We start from the raw sequence: 23,580 nt of genomic DNA on the forward strand, positions 1-23,580 counted from the left end.
GAAAGGAATGTGTTCCTCACTCCCTTTACCATGTTCTCCTTCCTTCAACACTTCTATCCACAGATCTGTTAACATGAACATACAGTCCCACCTTTGCTGTGCCACTTGGGTATCCGCAGAGCACAGGCTGAAAAACAGAAAGCCAAACTAAAATGATAACTGATTTGCCCTACCGACTTGTGGAAGTTCACACATTCAGTATCTTCAGTTTTCACACTGTCCACTTTTAAGGCAAACACAAATCCAAGCTACCACTTTCAGCCTGGTTTCCTTTCCTTTTCAGGCAATTCAGGGCCTTAGTGATGCTGCCCCTATTATTTTCCAACTGTTAGTCATTTAAACCCATTGGCCAATTTTGACAAAATTTCACCAAGGCAGAGACCTCCAATGCTGGTATTTTGGCTAAGGAGAGCTCAGCTCCCATCGCTCAGAGGTTTCAGCCTATGAGCAGCCTGGTAGCACCAAACCAGTAAAACTGGTAGGAGTGTGGGAGGCTGCTGTGCTCCCTGTGTCCCAGGGAGTGGGTCAGAAATGAGATGTTCTGGGGGATGTCCAAACAAGAGGGAGGGAGCTGGGGTAGATACTGGGGCAGGGGTGTGTAGGGGACACAGGACGCAAGTCCCTAGGAATCCAGCTTCACTGGTTCTGCTACGCAAGAAGCGAGTTTGCTTATAAGCATAATTTGACCCTCCCTTCATAAGCAACTGTTTTTCTCAAACCTGAGAAGCTTTCTTTTATAAGATGGAGAGAGACTCTTTATCAACACCTGTAGGGACAGGACAAGGGGCAACACTTTTAAACTGAAAGAGGGTGGGTTTGGACATAAGGAAGAAATTCTTCATGATGAGGATGGTGAGATCTAGTTAGGAAAGCCAAGGACCTGATAGAATTAAATCTAGCCAGGGACAGCAAGGGCAACAAGAAAAACTTCTATAGGTACGTCAGTGACAAAGAGAAGACTAGGGATAACGTGGGCCCTCTCTGGAAGGAAATAGGAAACCTGGTTACCCAGGATATGGAGAAGGTTGCGGTACTCAATGACTTTTTTGCCTCAGTCTTCACTGGGAAGTGCTCCAGCCACACCGCCCAAGACGCAGAAGGCAAAGGCAGGGGTTGGCAAAATAAAGAACTGCCCGCTGTAGGAGAGGATCAGGTTTGAGACCAACTAAGAAACCTGAAGGTGCACAAGTCCATGGGACCTGATGAGATGCATCTGCGCGTCCTGAAGGAACTGGCGGATGAAGTGGTTAAGCCACTGTCCATCATATTTGAGATGTGGAGACAGTCCAGTGAAGTTCTCACTGACTGGAAAAGGGGAAACATAACCCCATTTTTAAAAAGGGAAAAAAGGAAGGCCTGAGGAGCTACAGGCCACTCAGTCTCACCTCTGTGCCCAGCAAGATCATGGAGCAGATCCTCCTGGGAAAGATGCTAAGGCGCATGGAAAGTAAGGAGGTGATTGGTGACAGCAAGGGCAAATTGTGCCTGACAAATTTGATGGCCTTCTACAATGGGGTTACAGCATTGGCGGATAAGGGAACAGCAAACGACATCATCTACCTGGACTTGTGTAAGGCGTTCGACACCGTCCCACATGACATCCTTGTCTCTAAACTGGAGACGTGGATTTGATGAGTGGAGCACTTGGTGGATAAGGAATTGGCTGGATGGCCACACTCAAAGAGTCATGGTCAATGGCTCAACGTCTGAGTGGAGACCAGTGACGAGTGGCATTCCTCAGGGGTTGGCATTGGGTCTGGTGCTGTTTAACGTCCTTGTCAGGGACACGGCCAGCGGGGCCGGGTGCCCCCTCAGCAGGTTCGCTGGTGACACCAAGCTGTGTGGCGTGGCCAACACGCTGGAGGGAAGGGAGCCCATCCAGAGGGACCTGGGCAGGCTGGAGAGGTGAGACCGTGCAAACCTCATGGAGTTCAACAAGGCCAAGTGCAAGGTCCTGCAGCTGGGTTGGGGCAATCCCAAGCACAGGTACAGGCTGGGCGATGAGTAGATCGAGAGCAGCCCTGGGGAGAAGGACTTGGGGGTGCTGGTGGGTGAAAAACCGAATATGAGCCAGCAGTGTGCGCTTGCAGCCCAGAAAGCCCATCACATCCTGGGCTGCATCAGGAGCAGCCTGGCCAGCAGGTCGAGGGAGGGGATTCTCCCCCTCTACCCCGCTCTGGTGAGACCCCACCTGCAGTGCTGCGTCCAGCTCTGGGGGCACCAGCACAAGACAGACACGGACCTGCTCGAGTGAGTCCAGAGGAGGCCACAAAGATGCTGTGGGGGCCGGAGCAGCTCCCCTGTGAGGACAGGCTGAGAGAGGTGGGGGTGTTCAGCCTGGAGAGGAGAAGACTCTGGGGAGACCTTATAGCAGCCTTCCAGTGCTTAAATGGTGCTACAGGAAAGGTGGGGAGGGACTCGTGATCAGGGAGGGTAGTGACAGGACAAGGGGTAAAAGTTTCAAACTGAAAGAGGGGAGATTTAGATGAGATATTAGGAAGAAACTCTTTACTGTGAGGGCTGTGAGGCACTGGCACAGGCTGCCCAGAGAAGCTGTGGCTGCCCCCTCCCTGGCAGTGCTCAAGGCCAGGTTGGACGGGGCTCGGAGCAACCTGGTCTGGTGGAAGGTGTCCCTGCCCGTGGCAGGGGGTTGGACTAGATCTTTGAAGGTCCCCTCCAACCCAAACCATTCTGTGATTCCACAATGGAAGGAGATTCTCTCTCCAACCAATAGACGCCCCTGAACCTCCCACAGTACCAACCCCATCCTTCAGCTAACCCAGGGCTGACATAAACAATGAGTCGGCATTGTGGAGGCTGCCAGGCAGAGCCCTGCCTGCTGTTACTCACCAGCTGGATGGCTATCATTAATACCGTCTTCAAAGTGAACGTCCTATCACAGAGGTCAAATAAATCTTCCAAGCTAGGACCAAGTAGCTCTAATACCATGGCGTTGTACTTTCCACATGGTCCGAAGTAATACACCTGGGGAAGCCCTTCAGCTGGAAGAATATGAAAAGAATTGAAATCAGTCAACAGGACAACATTAATACCCTTCCTCCTGTGTGTAAATCTTTCGCTGGGCAGAGCCTTTATTTTTACCTCTCGAGTGTCCTTTCTGTTTGGTCTTGCCCAGCAAGCAAATAAGTTTCAGCACGCACTGTGAATGAACCGAAGGCCAAATCAGTGTAGGCTTTGCTCAGCTACACCCTTGAACAGACAAACGGATTTCAAAGCAATAACACGACCACATGAAAGCATCTAGCTTTGGCAGCTTAAAAGCTTGGATGTAGGGAACAAGACACTGAGTTCCCTACTTTGCACTAAACACCAGGCAGAGTACAACCCCAAATGTGGGCTGGCAGTCATCTGAGCAGTTAGGAAGATGATAGCCCCTGCAGAAAATGAGGCATGTCCAAAAATGGGCTGCTTTTTCAACCAAGATAATACATAGCTGTCGTTTTTCAGCACAACCTTACACAAAGTTTTTACTCTTATTACACTCAGGAGTAAGGAAAAAAAAGTTTTCCTTTAAAAAAGAGCAAAGATTTAAATTTTGACCCACCACCATGTAAAAATAAGCAATCATAGTCATTAAGCATATGTGCAAACCATTTTGCTGTAAGTCACACACAAAACTTTTGACACCCAAGTGGTAGGAGCCAGAGCCTACCCTTCCCACCTAACAGCTCAGCAACAGATTTCTCAGCAAGATTTGCAATATTTATACTCAGCTGACAGTGTCTTTTTGCATGGATTAGCTTTCTGAAAGGCATCAGAAGAAAAGGGAAAAAACCAGCCTCAGTCAACACTCAGTGAGCTGCACAGCGCTCCTTGAATTACCTTTCAGTCAAAAAGAAAAGTCAGACCAGCCCATACAGGGAGGAATTCATCGCGATTTTTTCTAATCAGCATCTAGCACAGGTGCTCTGCATCCCTGCATCAGTATCAAGCTGTGTAACACCTTCTTAAAAAAATGTATTTCCAGTCTACATCTCATAAGCAGTTCCAAAACACAACGGAAGGTTTTTTATTTTGAAACACAGAGATTTGTCCTATGTCAAAACAACATCTTTGGGTGTATCCACAAAGATACGACGTCCTGCTATTCAGTGTAAATGCTCAGCACAGGGAGCATGACTATGTACGCAGCTTCTTTTCACAAAGTCACACAGAAGTCTGTAAATTATATGGCATGGGACCTGAAAGCATAGTGATTATAAATTTTACAGCATGTTTTAAGTAAATGCATACACTCACCTGTATTTACATAAGAGATCAATATTAAAAATAGAAAACCCCCTCACTATCAGATACCAGAATTAAATTGCCTGTATAATGGCACGGTTTTGTCTGCTCTGTGGCATGCTCAGGCAGCCCAGCCCAGCCCAGGTCAAGGCAATAGAACAGGGAAACACTAAGGCTGGAGTGTGTCAGAAACGTAACAACTTTACGTCCTACTACAGCTTTAGGAAAGCCTCATGAATCTGCCCAATGGCACTCATCAACTTGCCCACAAAACAATAAATGTGGTGCTTAGATTACCAAAGCTTAAATATTACAGAACTTATGCTCCCATGCATTACTCAAAAAGAACAAAATGCAGCTTGATGAAGATTACCTAGGATGGTTTTAATCTTGTTAACTGACATGCTTGGGGAATCATACTAGGTATCAGTCATCAGGATGCATTAATGAGGTATTACAGAGTATTGCAGGAATTCCCAGTCCAACCAGAGTTTTACATCCTATGTAAAATATTTACCCAACCTGGTCTGGGGAGGCTACTTCTCACAGAGCTTCGTGTTTCAGGAAGCATTAACAGCAATTCTGTCCTCCAAGAAAACAGGATGGTTTGATGTAGAAGCAATTCAGAAAGCCAAATAATGATGGAATGTGATCCAGGCAGCTCCAAAACATTTTCAAATATCCCCAAATAAACATAAACGATAATTTAATGCCATCAGCTTAGTGCTGAAAGTTTGAATAATTGCAATACCTCTTGAAGTAACTCATGGTGAGCTGTTGAGTTTTCAGTAAAATATGACAAGGACTAGCTAATAATTACCTCTAATACCAAGATCATCATCTCTACTTTTTAGAGAATAATAGAAGAATTATAGAGAATAATAAAAGAGAGTAACAGAATATTCTATGAAAAGTTTAAAACTGAGACCATTAGAAATTCAAGATACATACACAGAGAGTACTTCTATCACAATTTCTACATCAGGATAAATCTCGAAAAGCACAAATCAGGAAGGAAACCACTCGGCTGAGGAGTGTGCTAATTAAGACATACTGGAGAATAAAATTGCAGAAAGGCTCTTAAGGAAGGCGAAGAATCCCATTCCCAGAGCAAGGGGAAAGGCGTATACTTACAGCCTTACTTGGCAAAGAGAGAGCACTGCAATCAAAACTAAATTCCTACTGGGCATAAGAACCAGGAAGATAAATTGCAGCAAGACTCGAAAGATGGGGATTTCATGTAGGGAAGGAAGCAATGCAACTATTTAGTGCTCTCTGGGGTCCCAACTCCTTCAGTTAGCTTTACCCACTCAAAGGCTTATGAGCTAAGAGCCTGGAGTACCATTCTCAGCTTTAAACCTCGGGAAGGCTCTGCTCTTGGTGGGAGCTCCTACAAGGTGAAGCCATAGCAAACAACATTAAAAAAAGGATCCAAAGCGCCAGCCTACAGAAGACATTAATAGTTTCAGGCATATTTTTAGGGTTTGATTTTTCTCTGAGGGTTTGCAGCAGCAACGCTGCCAGATCTGCAGTCAAGACCTTACCTACTGGCTTTGCTAGAATAAAAATGCTGTAACACATATCTAACTTTCAGACCCAGACTGCATCGCCCACGTATCCTTGACCCAAAGGAGCAAGGCTGACAAGTCCTGCAGCCTCCCTGCCAAAGCCATGGTTCCTCAGATCCACACTAGTTACTGGGATAAAGTCACAAGTGACATGGGGTAATGTACCCTCAGCTCCCTCAAACACAAGTCAACATTTAGCATCTTTTTAGGAAGCAGCAAAGCTCGAAAGAGAAGTTGTAAGCTTGGTATAACTATTACAGGGTGCCGTTGCCTGCAGGATCCAAGCAGGCAGATGAGGCTAGACAATTTCAGGGGGGTTCTCTGCAAACATGAGATCCATGAATCTCTCGACTCATCCTTCTTACAAACAGTAAAAAGGGTCAGCCTAAGAAAATCTGCATTAAATTTTATTTAATTACAGCCCATCTGCATAATTCATGAAGCAGTTTGGCTCTGTTTCAGCAAGAAGCAACGTGTCCCAGTGCCACCAAGTCCGTTGCCATCGTGAACCACAGGAACTCCACAAATATCACCAGTAGATCTGTAAATACTTAAGAAGGACGTTGCCAACAAAAGAGATTGATTGATGAAAAAGTATCTTTTGTCTGGGCAGTCGAACTTGAGGTTTTTAATGGCAGGCAATTGTGTGGGCAGAGGACTGAAAAGGTCAAAGAAAGCCACAGTGCTGTGAAGCAGCCTGTCCTAGATGAGCAGTTCTGGATTCAAAGAGTGCAAGATGAAAAGCCACAGGCAGAGCAGAGGTCCCATCTTGAGGATTCAAAAGTACAATTCAACACTTGAAATACAAACCACGATCAGTTTAATGCAATTAATGTATGAAATCACATCTGAACAAGGAATTTCTCCATGGCATTAAACAAAAACACCACATTAATGGAAGAAAACCCAGGCATGACACGTGCGGGTTCTTCTTTAGAGAAAAGGCAGCCGAATATAGCAGAGGCTGCTGCAAGCAGAAATCATCTGAATTTGCTTAACAGCTTTGGTCTTGCTGCTGAGTGATTTGGCTTGACTACATGTAAAAGGCCCCCGCTCCACCCTCGCTCTCGTGGAAAGTTTATCACCCCAATAAACACAGACTGATCGCTGCACTGGAATCCACAGGCAAATTCTGCTGTTTCAGCAGTGCGATGTCTTGGAAAAAATTCAAGCTGAGCACAGCAAAAATCTAGCGTAGCATTTTGGAGATTAAAGCATTGCGGCTGCAACGAGAGCAAATGCAGACATCAAAGCTGAAAACTCAGACTTTGTTTCCACCACGCTCCTGAGCAGCCACACAACTCTGGCCTTGGGTTTCCCAAGATGCGAAATCTCTCACTGCTCCTGTGGGCTGCCACCAAGAGGGACTGTTCCATCCTCACTCCACCCTCACCCGTCCCACCACTTCCCTGTGCTCACGTAGCTGAGTAATAAGTCGGATCAATACAAAAAAACTTGGTGTTTGCTTGAGCTTGAATGCAAGAACAAGAACAGTAACAAACAGCAGGACCGCTACTCTTTGAGAGAGCTTCATTTGAGCTGGATTAACACCAGGGAACTGCACCTTTCAGCAAATTTCCATTGCAAGATCAAGCATCCTGGCTGATTCAAGCAGTGCTGTTGTGTTGCCACATGCTTTACAGCATGACTAACAGCCCTAATAACTCATCGCACATCCAGCATACTCCAACAAGCCGCGTTAGTCCAGCCATCGGACATACACGACATACAAGACAGTCCAAAGCCGCTTCCGGGACCGGTTACAAAATGGCAACTGGCACAGAGATGCCAATCAAAGGTTAAGCCCAAGGGAAATCTGATTTTGCAGCATCTGCCCCACGCGGAAGGCATGGAAAGCGGAAACCATCTGCTGCGGCAGAGAATACACACTGATGCTCTGTATACAAGCATCATGAGAAGCTATGAATAAACCTTGTGCAACAGTGAGCAGCCCAAACTACACGCACGAAGCGATGAGGTAGCAAGTGCAGGAAGCTACACATGGCACCTACATCAGTGGAAGCCCAAAAGCCATGTTTCCGTACATCAAATCCCCAGGAGACAACTGCAACTTGTGAAAAGTGAACGATACTGGGAGCTTCTGAATCACCAATTTTTTTTGCTCCCATGGGAAATTGGTTTCAACTGCCCTTGGATGTGGTGTGGCCAAATAAGTAGAAGCTGATGTCTTCAATTTCAAGAAGAATGGCAGAAGAATTTCATAATCTCTTTTCATGCAGGCTTCAAAGCTGAGCTCTACTGCAGAGGGAAGACACTCTTGAGGAACCTCAAATTAGATATCCAAAGACAGAGGGAGGGGGGAGCAACCCAACGTCAAACAAACGGCTGATGCTCTATGCAAAAACACGCTCTACGTGAACAGCAAGAACTATTCTTCACAGAAACGGACACAGAGACACACCAGCAGCATTAGTGCACAAAAAGTTCTGTGTGATTTTAAAGCAGCACTGATGAATGGGATGTAGATTGTCACGAAATTCTCATTCAGAGCAGAAAGTTTATTTTTACAAATCACAGAACACAAAATTACACGATAAACAGCACAAATAGCAACTGTGCGAGAGCTGAACATCTATAGCTAAAATTAAACATGTTCCAAACAAATTAAACAAATTGCTTTAGAGTAGTCAACCCATTTAAGCTGATTACACTAATGAGGATCTACCCTTCTCTTAGTTTTCAACTCTGAATAAAATCCTGGCTGAAACGGAAGCTTTGCTATCGACATGGACTGGGCCAAGATGTCATCTTTTAACCTCATAAAACATGCCCTGGGGTAGTGGGTTTAAATCTACCCGAGTACATTGGTGAACAGCTATGAGCTGGCTCATTCTGACGTTCAGGTTTCTGAATAATCTGCTTCAAAAACAGAAAGAGGGGAGAATAGTTAAGATAGGTTTGTTACTTCAAATGAAGTTATCCTAAAGGTCTTTCAAATATTTGATTGCATATGTTTCAGAGATGTTTTATTTCGAAGTAGGACTGCAGAAGCTTTTCAATACAGCTCTTCACCTTCAACCTTAACTGGAGGAGTTTAGGCAAGGATAGAGATTTTGGGTGATCAAGAATATTTTCTCTTGTTTGTTATAAGAAAACACCCAGGAGTTGAGATGTGAAGCAAAATGAGGAGAAAACACCGTTTCTGACTCTAGCACCAACTCACTTGCAGCTGCGCTGCAGGTGGAAAACCTTGAACTGGCATCAGATTAGGGGAATAACCTAAAAACAGTAAGCTGATCCAACATGCACACAAAAACATCAACGTACAGAAGTGGAGCTACAGCACTGCTGTGAGTCATCGGTGACTGCAGTCAGAGCATGGTGGGCACTGTGGCAGCTCCCTTCCCACTGCTCTGACAGAAATCATGGAGATGACCAACATGCTTGGGAATCATGAGTGTTTTCAGCCTAGCAAAGCTTCTGAATAAGTTCCTTGCTCTCCTGAGCTTTGATACTGTGGTTTGAAAGCCCACGATTTACCTTTCACTCTCTCTCACCCATCTGAACAGGGTGAAGAGCAACTGGACCATCCAGAGCATCTGGATGCATCCCACCCTCTCCTGCCTGCTTCCCCGCAACACTGCCTGGGAGGCAGCTGGGTCATCATTGGTTTTGGCTCCTCTGGGAGAAAGGGCACTCAGCAAAGCATCACTTAGCAAGAAATAGTCCCAGCTGCTCCTCTTCCTTGCCCAAAGCCCAGCAAGGAGAGCAGCTGAGAGGGCTGCCACAGTAGCCACTAGATAAGCAACCTCCTCAAACCTTGACCAGCTGTTGTGCTGGCTTTCTCTGCTCTCAGCCCCATTTATTCTAGATATCTTCTCCATAACTGCTCACCCTATTCCAGATGGTATCTCAGCAACCCTTCTGGAGTGTCACTATGAGCTCCTCTTATTCACGCTCCCCCTGAACATCCTCCTGCTCCGTTTGCTCCAACCGCTGCCAGACACTTGGCTCTCTGCTGCCAGCTTTCCACAACATCTTTTTCCTGCTTTGGTTGGGCAATGAATCATCTCCCTTCTAGCAAATGCTAAATGCTCCAGCATTGCTGCCCAGCAGGAGTAGCTGTGGCAGGACCTTCTGCTCAAGCCCATCAGCGGGCGAGAAGGGTGCAGAGCCACTGCCAAGAGGGAGGAGAGGCAGACCAAGGCACTTCACCTGCCCTTCGATGTGGAAAAGGCACAGCTCAAACATCTTCTCAACCCTAGTTGGAAATAAAGCAAGGGAGAATGTCACTAGTTGGATCAACACCTTCTCCCCTGATGACCACAGAGCAAGCCAAGCTTTTAATGGAAAGGGATAACAGCACACAACAGTACAACAGTTGTGTACAAGCCATGAGTAGACAGAGCTACTGTCATCTCCAACGAGTTTGCAAGCAAAGCGTGGCTTCCACGCTGACTCCAAGACTCCAGCTTCACTCCAGAAACCCAGCATATTTTGTGCATCTTCTCAGGATATACAGGATGTATTGAATCCCTGCTGTGTTTTGAGTAGCTTGTTAGTATTTGAATCCACACACAAAAAAGGTACAGGAAAAAGAACAGAGGAAAAACAGACATGGGAGGGACAGAAGGAAGAACATATTTGTTCTTGCTGCTGGTAAAAATCCAGACAATTTTATTTTTACTTCAGTTGCAGAAAAACAATTTTCACGATCATTGTGTTATCAAAACGGGGTAGCATTTCATTTTCCTTGGATCGTCCAAGCTGGTTTCCTGATATCACGGCTTGACTCTGTTAGATGACTCTTCACATACACAAAGAAAGAAACAGTTTCAGAGAGGGTACCAAAGGGACATTTGCATTTGTATTCATAAAAATAAAAGAAGACTGGGAGAAGAATCAGACCTAGATGGAAAGGCTAAGCTGCAGGAAGACTTTAAAAATCTGGGAAATTTACCCAGAAACACCCATTCACAGGCAGTGTTTTAGCTGTACCAAGTAAACTAGAGTCAAGTAAAATCGTTTCAATTCTTGACAAAGACAAAAGAATAAAGCATAACACAACAAATTGCTTTTTTTGGCAAGTTTCAGGAGACTGAATTCACAATTCTAGGGCTCAAGGGAAATGACTGCACTCAAATCTCCACATTACCATTGGATTTTACATCAACATACCCTTTGCAACAATCTCTTGCTCTAGTGATGACAGCAGCAGGCACATAAGACAACACCTTAAGAGAAGGATCAAAACAGTATCTAATTTTAGAAGAGTTATTTAAAACCACCCTAAAAAGTTCTAGCTTAAGCTCCAGCTTAATTATCTACCTTTTCCCACACACCTGTGATACAAGGACAAGAGTGGGAGAAAAGATCACAAGGTTTTGTTTCACGTAATTATTCCTGCTTTGCTTTCTGGGTTTCTTTGTGCACTCAGCAAAGCCCATGCTGCAGTCTTTTTAACTTCTTGAGGGTTAAGCGAGGGGTTACGGCAGCCTACTGAAGGCAACGGGATTTGCCCCCAAAGCTCTCAGGTAATTACAACAGTCGCATCATGAACCACCTCCCTAGGCTGCTTTTCTACCTCCAAGCTCAGCTCAGTTTGAAGGTGTTCGTTGCTCTGCAGATTGGCTCCACGCTGTTCAACCACCCAGGCGCTGTCAGCAGCCTTTGCAGCTGGGATCGTGGCTCCCGTGTGATGGATCTAGCAAGAAAGACGTGGCCTCCTGCTCCTGCTACGCTGCAGGTCGCCGTGCCGCCTGAGTTCTGCTGTCAGTGCAAAGCCAGACCACATCTGTGACGGCCAACTCTGTTCTGCTGGTTAATACCAAAGAGAAATTGTTTCCCGTGCAGTTTTCCTTGGCTGTGCAATTCTGACATTGGGCCAGCTCTACCTGCTGAAAGGGAAGTAAGTAGCACCTTTTGGCTGCTTCATTTTAACCAGGTAACAGAGAAGTTGAGATGACTAAGGGTATGCTCTGTGATGGCACTTTTTTTTCTTCAAGAACAAGCTATGCCTTTTAATTACATTACAGGTATAATCCACAGGAAGCTTAAGAAAAATCAACAACAAAACTTCTCAGTTGCAAGAGAGTGCTCAGCAGCACGCAAATTAACTTCAGAAGCACTGCCAAGGAAGAGGCTACTTCTTGGCAGACCAAAAATGCTAAGAAAGCAGCAATAATAAAAGACTTTTGCCGAATCGCTCCTCTGCTGTCCCGAGAAACATTTTGATTTGATCACACACCAAGTCCCAGGTGGCCCCTGCCCTCCATCAGTTCATCTCCATTGGAGACTATCGGCTGGAGGCAGAGCTTTTACCGGCCCTCTACTTCCTCCCCATCCACACGCCAAAAATCTATAGCACGAGTTAAGTGATACTTTAAGCTTACGGCGCGCCAGCCAGCTGCAAAATAGGGTGAAACTGCCGTGATGACAATGCAGAGGGAATTTGACAGCTTGAATTACAGCTCAGCTGCAACCCACGTCTCTGTGCATTGACCAGGAGCCATTCTAGCCCGGACGGCACAGCAACATAAGGCAAAACTGGCACGTACAGGCAGTATTCGTCATTGATCCAACAGCATTTGGGTCGTGAATGACAGCTCAGGCTTGTCCAATTTAGCTGGATAAAGCAGACAACGCTATCAGACACGCAGCCTCTGCTTTGGGTGCTCAGGACTAAGATGATGCTTGGCCACACTCAGTCAGCTGAAGCTGGCCAGCTTCTGCACACCAGACCGCAGTGGGGCAATCTGGGTGACATTCCTGGCAGCACAACCTGTGCTGAGACCTGCTTGCAAAGCTGTGGGTGCAGCCTGGCCCCACAACACTCACGCTGGTCTTACTGGGAGGGTGGCTTGATAGCAGGAATGCTTTGTGCTGCCATCAGAGCTGCTTTAGCAGCACTGCAGGACCCAGCAGGAGGACAGATTAAAAAGCCATGAGATTGACATTTGTTCCTGCAACAGCATCAAAGTAGTAAGTGCTGGATGCTGACAGTCAAACACATGTAAACTCTCCATAAGAAGTCAAGAGATTTGCATTCATCAGTGCTGAAACTATTGTAGTTTTTTGAGGGAAAAAGGGATTTTTCAGATTAGTAGGAAAGTGTTACCCCCGCAGTCCTTCCAGCCTGATGGAAAACCTCCTACTCCTTATCACAGGAGAACCTCCTGCAAAACAGAAGTTCAGAGGCACTAAATAAGATACTACCTCCAGCTATCGTATCTTTGTTTCACCTTAAGATAGCAGGTATGTATGAGTAGATGCATGAGTATGAGCAGGTCAGAACGGAGTTTTAAAGGAAAAACTGCCACTTTCAGACAGAAAAATTGTTACAAAACTGCAAGTCTCCACCCAGGACAGAGCATGTTGAAAAGTTGTTCTGGCATAGCTGGACCCATTACAGATTCAGGGGGAGAGTCTATAGCTTATCTTTTAAAGATGGCAGGAGGTTTTTGAATAGCAGGCAGGGCACAGCTCAGAAATGCAAACTCCAAACCCGTTTAATAGCCGGTCTGGGAGGCAGCAGCCCTACGTACCAGAATTTCACTTGCATCAAACCTCCCTGGCACAGCTCAAACATTTCTCTCTTTAAGGTGCACAGCACCTTAAAAACCTTCAGCATGCATAGGATGCTCCTGGTGCTGGATCCCACTAAACGAGGCACCCGCCTTCCAAAAGGGAATCAGCTTTGTTTCAATCAAGGCAGTACTCAACACCTGACACATCAGCCCTCCAGAAAATGAATTGACTTTTATAGCTCTAGACTAAGTGCAGTGTCCCGACAGCTTGAAACATTTTGACAGGAGGACTAGGAAAGGGGGACAAGCAGAACAGCAAGGCTAACCAGTTACTAATTATCATGGCCCTAATTGCCAAATTGCATCTTCCATTCAATGTAAATACCAAGTCCAGTTTATCTTCAAACCTTGAGTATTTTCATCTCCTCAGTCAAATGGCTGAAGCACTCAAAGTCCCAAGCACAACCTGGGCTGCTAGCAAGCATGAGATATTTCAGCTCAGGGTTTGCTACAAAGCACCAGATGCAGCACAGAGACCTTTGTGATTAAGCGGCCTGTCCCTCCCCTCAAGTCCAACTGGATCCTTACAGCAGTCGGGCCAGCAGCACATCGCACAACCTGCTCTTAGCAGACGTTGCTATCTATCAGAAGAACCCAACGAGGCATGTGGGATGACTGCTACAGATTTATGACCACCATTGTGGCGCATGTCAGGCTTCAAGGAAAAGCATCTGCAGGAAAGGCATTTTTCAGCTTCCCGGCATCCTGCCTTTCCCCTCCGCACACCGTCCAGTGTCGCTGGGTTTTGATTTGTGACTACTGCAACGAATACCGGAAGAGTAAGAGATGTATGAGGACTTTCTGAAATATAAAAAGGAAACTGCCCTAATCTCATATTCAAATATTAATGGTCTTGCTTTAAAAGCATCTGATAGCTTCCAATTGACAAAGCCTAAATTTAGCCCAAGGAAGGCAAAACTTCTGATGTTAAGAGAGATGCTGAAATGTGCACATTCAGGAAGCCCTTCCTAACAAGGGAACTGCCACATTAAAAAAGCCCCAAGTATTTTTAGATAGTAAAATATTATTCTCCAGAGATCAAGAGCAAGCCAGCTTTGAAAGCAGGCAGGCTTTAACTGGGTGTGTTACAGTATTCCACTACATTTTATTTTGCAATTCAAAAGCTCTGAAGTCAGAGATCCCTCAAGTTCAAAAGTTTGCTGGACTACCCTGACTTTATAGTGAAGCTGCTGATCACCATTCTTTAAGGGTGCAGCTAAGCGTGAGGGACCTCCACATGTGTTGCACTTTTTGTTTAAAAAGGCCATATTCAGATGAATGAAACCACGTCTCCTTGTTGAGGCATCTCAAACCTATTGGCAATGGTACATTTCTTTGCAAGATTTGAGAATGAAGGGAGAAGAGTTGTTCCACACTGTTAGAAAGTTAACCCAACAGCTTAAAACAAGCATTAGGGTCTATTGCAGGGATCTGAAGTAGGGAAACGACGACACGAGATGTGACCCAAAGGTGCAAATTGCCTTCTGTACAAACGGATGTCACTTTGTATCATCTTGCACATGTAAGTCACTTATTCAATACTTACAGTAACTGAACACTTACAGCCCTGCCAAGAAGGACTTGAGGGTGCTGGTGGATGAAAAGCTGGACATCAGCTGGCAATGTGCACCTGAGGCCCAGAAGGCCAACCGTATCCTGGGCTGCATCAAGAGCAGCCTGGCCAGCAGGTCGAGGGAGGGAATTCTTCCTCTCTGCTCCACTCTGGTAAGACCCCACCTGCAGTGCTGCGTCCAGCTCTGTGGCCCTCATGTAAGAAAGACATGGACCTGCTTGAGCGGGTCCAGAAGAGGCCACAGAGATGCTCAGGGGGCTGGAGCAGCTCCCCTGTGAGGACAGGCTGAGAGAATTGGGGTTGTTCAGCCTAGAGAAGAGAAGGCTCTGGGCAGACCTTACAGTAGCCTTCCAGTGCTTAAAGGGGGCATATAAGAAAGATGGGGGCAATCTTTTTAGCAGGGCCTGCGCAACAGGATAAGGAGTAATGGTTTTAAACTAGAAGAGGGTAGATTTAGGCTAGATGGAAGAAATTTTTTTACAATGAAGGTGGTGAAACACTGGCACCACCACAGAGAGGTGGTAGAAGCCCCATCCCTGGAAACATTCAAGGTCAGGTTGGACGGGGCTCTGAGTAACCTGATCTAGCTAAAGTGTCCCTGCTCACTGCAGGGGGGTTGGACTAGATGGCCTCTAAAGGACCATTCCAACCCAAACTATTCTATGATTCTAAAATATTTCCAAATATGTCAAAGAAGGAGGCTGCAGTGCTTATCCAGAGTGCTGTAGTAGCTATGAACAAACCTTTCCATACAATGAAGCAGAACACAAACATACTTCAAGTGACGGCCATGTGTCACTGCACGCTAGCACAAACCCACTTCAGGGCATGGAGGCGCAGCCCCCACCCAGCAGCTCTCTCCTGCCCCACACCAGCACCTTTGGTGATCTGCTGGCTCAACTCCCAGCCACAGCAGTGTTTCAAGGTGGCAAATACGAGTGGGATTTCTGAAGATTAAAGCGACCACAGCAATAGCTAATGCGTATGTTCACACTCCTTAATTAAACAGGGGTGTAGACATCTTGCACTAACCCTCACTTACGTGGCCTCATCAAGTTACTCCAGCTCCCTTAGGGAAAAGCGTTGCACACAGGGAGTTCCCCGTGAAATAGCTGGTACTGGCAGCATGCTCCACCACGGTGACTTGTTTACATTCATCTGTATAACAAGTCTTACTAAAATGACCCCTACCTAATTGCTACATGAATGGCAGCATTATGCAACCAGCATGGAAAGAATTTCTTTATAAAGGACACCGGTACCTACAGAGCGTGCAGCAGGTCATGAGTAAAGCAAGAGCAACACCGAATGAGAAAAACATGCTCAACGTAGGCAATGCTGAAAAGCTAACAACGCAGTATGGAGTAGTAGACAGCTCAGCTACACCGAAAAATATATATGCAAATATTGACTAGACTATGTAAAAGGCTTGGTTATTTATACCCCCTTCACTTTCCTTGGTCCTACATCCTGACAAGTAAACAGACTGCTTCACTCCAGCAAGTTGTACAACAGAAAGAGGTCCAAAAGTAAACACACAGACTCCATACTTCATTAGAGGTGAACTTGTTTACAGAGCAAGAATTAAAACAGAACTACAGACTCCATCAATATTCTATACGTAACGACATACACCTCCCCGAGTCAGTCTATTCTGCTCATACGCTGTGACTCAGCTATTGCGTGGGCTGGGGAGAGCAGAGATCTTCTCGGTTTCCTGGGATTCTCCAGCATACCACACTCCTCTACTGCTTTCCACCATGACACCATAGAGGCTTATTACGTTTGACATCCACTTGCCAATGTCACCTACTCATCTTAAGGATGAGCGCTGGCTACAGAGCTATTGCATGAAACCCAACACATATTGACACCGGACTGCTATGAATCACATGTGCCAAGGTGGGACTGCGAAGGAGCGGGGGAAGGTGTGACTTATCTGCCAGCTGATATAAAAATAAACTACTACTGAATCAAAAATGCATGACTTCTTCGCACTATGTGCGCAGGCAGAAGCTGTCACTATGCGGGAACTCGATCATAAGCTCAGCACAGCCAAAAGAAACCTGAAAATAAGCAGTACTCCATTTTACCTTCCAAAGGCAAAGCTTACAGGGAAGGCATTATGGATGGCGTTAACAACCACAGGGGAAAGATGCCAGAGATGCTTTGAAATGTAGCAACAACAACAACAACAAAATCATTCCTGTACATCTACTGGTCACTGCTGGAAAGTCAATACTTCCCAGGACCAAGGTGAATTATTCATTTGCAGGGAAGCACAAGATTAAAGAGCAGTTTCCTTTTGTGTGGAGATGTTTTTCAGCCATGGTCACGTCCTGAGAGAGAGGAACTGGGCTCAGAGTGATACAGTAATGGTCATGCAGCAGTGGGCTCCCTGTCCTCAAGAAAAGGCTTACAGTTCAGTGGACAAACATACCTTTGGGAAAAAAAAAATAGTTAAAGCTTCGCAAGTAAACATCAATGCAGCAGACATGTTTGCCTCAACTTCTCAGCAAAGCAAGGCTTATAGAAAGAGACAAGTCTTTTTTTTTCCCTCCTCCAACCAGCATAGATGGAGAGGGGGGGAAAAAAAAAGCTTTAGGACAATGCTTGTCTTACAGTCTCAGCATTTGGCTTCCATTTCCGTTGGGAGGCTCTGCAGACACGGATACGTGAGCTCCATCGGATATGACAGCAGCTGGATGAGGAGAGGCATCAGCTTTATGGCTGCACAGGCAGGTGCCTGCAGCACCCAGCCATCCTCCTGCATCACATTAAGTGACATGGAGCAGCTCCGTGGGCTCTGCTGCTGCATCTGGGAGACAGGGCAGCCCCGCGCCCCGGCGTGCAGACAGCTTTGTCATGCTTCTCTTCCCTGGAACACATCAGCTTTCTAGAAGTGTTCACAAACAGTGTTTTCATCTTCCCTTTGGCAAAGGGATGTTAAACACTTAGCAGAGAAGAGATGTGCTTATGGCGCTGAGTAAGGTTACAGAATTCCTACAGCAGGAAACATAGCAGTGTCTTAAGTTTAAAAGGCTTCGCAAATTTAAAAGCCATTTAAAGTGTTTTCTACCAGAGCTGAGAGCAGTAGGATCCACCTTCCACTCTACAGGCTTGAGCACACAACCCCCATTGACAGCCCAGGTCCTGATCAGAGCAGTTAGTCAACAGGAGAGGCCAGTATCTCCATGTACAATTCAAACTAGCTGGTTGGAAATACCAATGTATGCAAAAGGACGTGTAGGAGCTGCAGCAGATTGCAGCCAAAAATCCAACGGATGGTATGGGCAGAGATAAAAGCATGGCCATGTAGTCATGTATGTCCGTCCACATTATGCACAGGAAAGAGCAGCTCAAGCCAAAGGCTGCTGGAGCGAGAAACAGAGGAAATACAGGCACTGCTTGCTGATAAAGTACGCGTTTCCAATAAAAGCTTTGGAAGTGATGTTTCCCCTGTGAAGTCTGTAGGAGAGTTTAGCTTGAAGGAGAGTAAGAACCTGGAATCAGCCTTAAAACAAAAAGACCATTCCTGGAAGGTGCTCAAACCATATCAATAATCAAGAGCCCACAAGACAAAGCCCATGCAGTCGCCAAGACCTCAGCATGCCACCAGCAGGACCCAGCTGCTGAAGGTGGCCCAATGAGGCCTCAGAGCAATGGAAGCCCAGCAGATGAGGAATCAGCCTTGGGGAGGAGGGGAACAGCTGGAACAGCCAGTTCTCAGGGGGTCATAGAGAAGAGCCTGATTTTGGGGAATACCTATCACACTTGGACTTCTCGTGGATAGCTGATCTACTCCTCATGTTCATACCCAGGTAGGTACTATCCAGCAAGAAAAAAATTCAGAACTAACTGTGCCACTACCAGTGACGTGAGATCCTGGAGACAGCCCAGGCCAGGATGCATCTTCTACGTCAGGATGTTCACACATGCTCACACGGATTTTATGACAAAGAGCAACCATGAAACAGTTCAGAATGACACCGACATCTTATAGCATTGATGATAAAGTGATACAACTAGTTTGCACAGAGATCGTTAATACTCCAATTATCTTGGTCAGCAAACGGCTCATATCCCAGATTACCCAAAACCTAAAGGAATTCTTGCCCTTTCCTGAGACACCCTACAGACTGACCATCAGGTCTTTGACTCCGTGCCTGCAGCTTACTGGTTTTCGTTTCACTGCCTACATTAAGGTAAAGCAGTCATACACTATTTTAGGTTATTAAATATTTAATTCCACAGCGAGACAGAAGAAACCAGCAGATGGTCACTGTGCAGCAGGCCCTTGCCTCTTCTTCTGGAGGGTAGAAAAGTTCAGGGAAGAATAATGAAAACCCATTTCTATAAACAAACATCCCTCCATTTTGAGGGGCAAGGTAGGAAATTAGAAGGGAGCTGTTAAGTTTCTCTTACTGCAGGGAGTCATTGAAACATCAGAGATAGCACAAATTACTTGCAGAAGTACAGCAGACATGTCTGTTAGTCGGTTACTTCTGATCCAGGACTCTGTTAGCTACTTCTGAATCCATTTGATATATCCATTGGTATTGAGCTATTCTGAGAAGCATCACAAGGAGCTACATTCATATAGTTTAGATCCCTTTATCAAACTTTTCACTGCTCCAGTATATCTTAATCTAGTGTGAAATACGTCTTAAGATGTACAAGACAAGAAATTCAGTCTCCTCCTCAGATAATCCAAGCTGACTAGTGACCTTCATCTGAGTCACGTGGCAGACAAAGAAGCTGGTGCTGATGGGAGGTAACAGATGCAACTTCAGTGCCTTGTCAGAAAGTCTTTGAACATCAATGCTGACGGGGCATGTGGCACAGGAAGCTACAGAGCAGCTGCAAAAGGAAGAAGCAGCTATCACACAACTGTGCTGCTTCCTCCGTTCACGCGGAAACATCTCACAGAAGCTCATCCCAGGAATTAACTTCTGACAGAGCCTTGAATTATTGGGCTATTTGCTACTCTGTTTAACTGCAACAAGGAAAACGCAAAACTCCACTGAATAGCTTAAAAAAGAAAAGACAAGATTAATGTCACTAGTTTTTATTGGCGACAAGTGACACAGGTAACTGATACCAACATACATCCTCAGGCATTGAACTGTAGAATTGTTCTAAAATTTTGGGACAAAGGCCTCCAAAACTATTCTGTGCAATATACTGCAGGACCAGGCTCCAAAGTTGCAAATTTCTCTCCAAAAGTAGCACTTGTCCTACCAGTGTGATTGAGCACTTCATACCTCCCAACACTGATTGGGCTTCTGCAGGGGTTTTGATGTACAAAACCTTTAAGCTCGTGAGCTTGGAGGTCGCGCTTCTCGATCTGGTATGTTGCAAGCAAGTCACGATAAGGTTTTCTGCAGTCTTTAGCACCCAAGACCATTCTCTTGGAAGGCCGACTGCCACAAAACACTTCCCTCCAGGCTAGTCCCAACTGGACACATCCAGTCACATACTAGAGATGAAACACCTTTTTTCAACACACTCAAAGCTATCCTATAAGAAGGTTCCTACTTGATCCATGGCCAAGTAGGTTGCTCCCTTCCAACCTAAGTTTTCCTATTATTAGCATCCAAGAGTAATACACTTTAAAAATATTTATTCTGAACATCCAGGAGACAGGAAATCACCATTAACATTCTTCTCACTAGGAAAAAACCCCCACATTTTTCCTCCAAATGCTGCAGGTGATGACAACTTTGATTTCTCGTAGAGATGCTGCTCACCGAGACCATCTGGTTGTACATGCAGTTGAACACAGCAGCTGCACTAACAAGAGGACCACGCTGCTACTGCGACGTTACAGCAATGCTTTTACCAGTCTTACTTTTTAGGCTAACGGTGGGAGGTTCGCAGTCAGCCACGTTATTTGGCAAGATTAATTGGCTAATTTATTGAACAGTATGTCACATGTAGCACTACTGTTGTTCTCCTCTGAGTCATACACACCATGGGTTTGGATACTTTTAGTCTTCATTTGGCAAGTCTATGATAATTTCTAGCAATCAGTCCTGCTTACTTGAAGTTCAAGGCTGCTTGAGCAGTTTAAGTTTTTAAGCAAGGTCCGTTAAGGGGAGCCTGGCATGAAGAACACAGACCCATCTATTTCCCCCAAATTGGCATATGTTTAGCACCGATCTGTTTTTACAGACAGACAATCTTCCCCTAATTCTCAGCATAGTATGCAGACACCAAGTTAAGGCTCCCTGGTCCTGGCAGTCTGACTCCACCAAAATTTATTTTGTTCAGCTTCCAAGTTTCATGGAGAGACGAGGAGATGTGGCTCACATCCTCCACCTGAGCTCTTGTGCTTCTCTCTTGTGCTACAGTTTTGCTAGAATACTTAGTCTAACCAAAATAAAGCCAAGCCCCCAACATTTCATCATTTTAAAATCCCCAATAACATCTTGAAAAAGTGGTAGAAAGCCAACAGGTGTAGAAAAAGCAGACTGGGATTCATTCACGTGTCATGAGACACTCACCAGGTTATCACAGCGACGGCAAGCATCAACTGAACGCAGGTAGTGAGTGAGGAGCAGAATTAAGTGTCTGTCTTATTCTGTGAACCTACATTTGATTTATTTACCACACAGGCTTCAGCAGAAATACCCCAAGTCTCAAAAGCACAGGTAACTGGAATTAAGTGATGACATTAACCTGTCAGGAGCTTTGTGCACAGTACCAGATGCTACCACCAGAATACAAAAGAGCACCTTACTTCAGTAGGCAAGTCCTGTTTAAAAAACCAGTATTTTAGTGCTTCTAATAGTGACAACTTGCTTGGTTCACACATCCCAGAGTTTACATCCTATAAGAAGCAAAGAAGCCACAATAGCAGACTGCAATAGCACCCAGTCTCCAGAGGATGCACTACACAAAATTAAGGAAACTGATTAGAAAAATTAATTGGAACAAGCAGAAAGGAAAAACGCAAGATGAATGTTCAGGCACTGCATAGCATGAACTCAGTGGAAGATACATCTTCCACTTTGTTCAGTTTAGTATTTTGGTAAGATGACTGCACATCCTCTGCCAGTGGAAGCTAGGTCCATCCAGGGAAAAACACGAAAAACAAAATCAGAAGAAAATGTAAAAAAAAATAAAAATAAAAATAAAAATAAAAAGTGTAATGTAGGAAACTTGCCAAAACCCAAGATCAATATATGATCAAGGCACAGAAGGAGCAGGGAAGGTCTGCTTCAGAGAGACTTCCTTGTGCAGTGGGTAGTCAAGGCTGTGGAAACCCTTGGCATGGGAAACAGCATATGCTAGAAATGTATATAGGCTTAAAAAGCAACTATAAATTCCGGAAAGAAAAATTCAGATACTATTAGACATAAGCTCAAGCCCTATGTTAGGGAAATCAGAGAGCTTGCCAAAGAAAAAAAATTTAAAAAAATAAAACCCACCTTTGGCTTATCCTGTGATATTCTTCTCATATTTGCTGTGAGCCCATGAGCTTTTGGACACTCTTAGGATTTAGCAAATATCAATGAAAACAGTATTTCAGGTTTTTATTAGAAAAGCTCTATGTTTCTTACACAATTTCCTATATTTTAAGGCTTCACGTCACCTTTTTGAAATCTGTCATTCTATGCATAAATAACTTTCCCTCCATCAAAGGTTCCTATGTTTACGTGGGTATTTCCCACACCTGTCAATCCTCACTAACTCGAGTTTCTAGGCCCACATAATTGCTCAGTATCAATATAATGTTATTCTGACCAAATCTCTTCCAAAACTTGTGTGAGGTGAAAAGAATTTGCCCAGATCAGTAAGTTCAAGTCAGTTACACAACAAGTATGATGGCTATGTTTGATTTAAGAAAGAAATCAAAAGCTTTCTATAAACTTAAGCTAGGTTTACTTACCCGCACTTCCAAGTTGTTTATAAAACCTGTATTCTAAATGAAGCTGTGGTGCACGTGATTTAATTGGTTCCTAAAACAGAAAAAAAAAAAAAAAGGTTACAATCAGTTTGACTAAAAAGTTCTACCCCACACTTGAAGATTTGTGACTGTACATAATGCTTCAAGATAAAACACCCTAGACTTAAAGTCTAACAACAGACTTCACCATTAGATGTCATGTAAATAAGCAGAGAACAAAAAGTAGTAAGATTTGCACTCTGGAGAAGAAATAACTTGCTCAGTTAAATACAAAGCTCATTCACAGCAGTGAAATTCAAGACTTCTTCAGAGTAGCTCCTGGTCCTTGAAGAATGACCCTGGACATTGGTAAGAGGAAAGTCAAGGTTGCAAAAGCTCAAGTCCCACGTTCACTTTGTGGACTGTGGTTGCCGACAGTATTTTTGTTGATCACTTGCCTATATTTTTGAAAAATGTCGAGTCATATATCTGCGTTTTAAGTCAGACCACAGCTGTATAAAACGTACAACCTTGCTTGCAGCAAGCACTACATTGCAGCCAGGTGACTGGTAAAAACACAGGAAGAATTCTCCCCCTTCAGTAGCACACATCAGTCAAAGATCTCAAAGCACTCAAGAATATTCTATTTTTAGTCACAGAGTAAGTCTGCAATGCACCCGAAACATTACACTTCTCAACTGTTACTCATCATCTGCACTTTACACACAAAACTTAATGCCTACGATCCGTAAA

At 44.9% G+C, this 23,580-nt stretch overlaps 1 protein-coding gene across 5 annotated transcripts in view; it reads right to left on the reverse strand.

Moving 5' to 3' along the window:
• CSNK1G1 (casein kinase 1 gamma 1) overlaps positions 1–23,580 on the reverse strand; it is a 63,648-nt gene that overhangs the window by 27,311 nt on the left and 12,757 nt on the right. For all 5 annotated transcript variants that reach the window (XM_086471834.1, XM_086471835.1, XM_086471832.1 and 2 more), the window contains exons 3-4: positions 22,831–22,900; positions 2,851–3,002 (exon numbers count right to left, since the gene is read on the reverse strand). In XM_086471834.1, the coding sequence (XP_086327960.1) occupies positions 2,851–3,002; positions 22,831–22,900 (222 nt within the window). The remainder of the gene's footprint in view (positions 1–2,850; positions 3,003–22,830; positions 22,901–23,580) is intronic.

Source organism: Leptosomus discolor, chromosome 11 (genome assembly GCF_034619465.1).
Source record: "Leptosomus discolor isolate bLepDis1 chromosome 11, bLepDis1.hap2, whole genome shotgun sequence".
Classification (NCBI taxonomy): domain Eukaryota; kingdom Metazoa; phylum Chordata; class Aves; order Leptosomiformes; family Leptosomidae; genus Leptosomus; species Leptosomus discolor.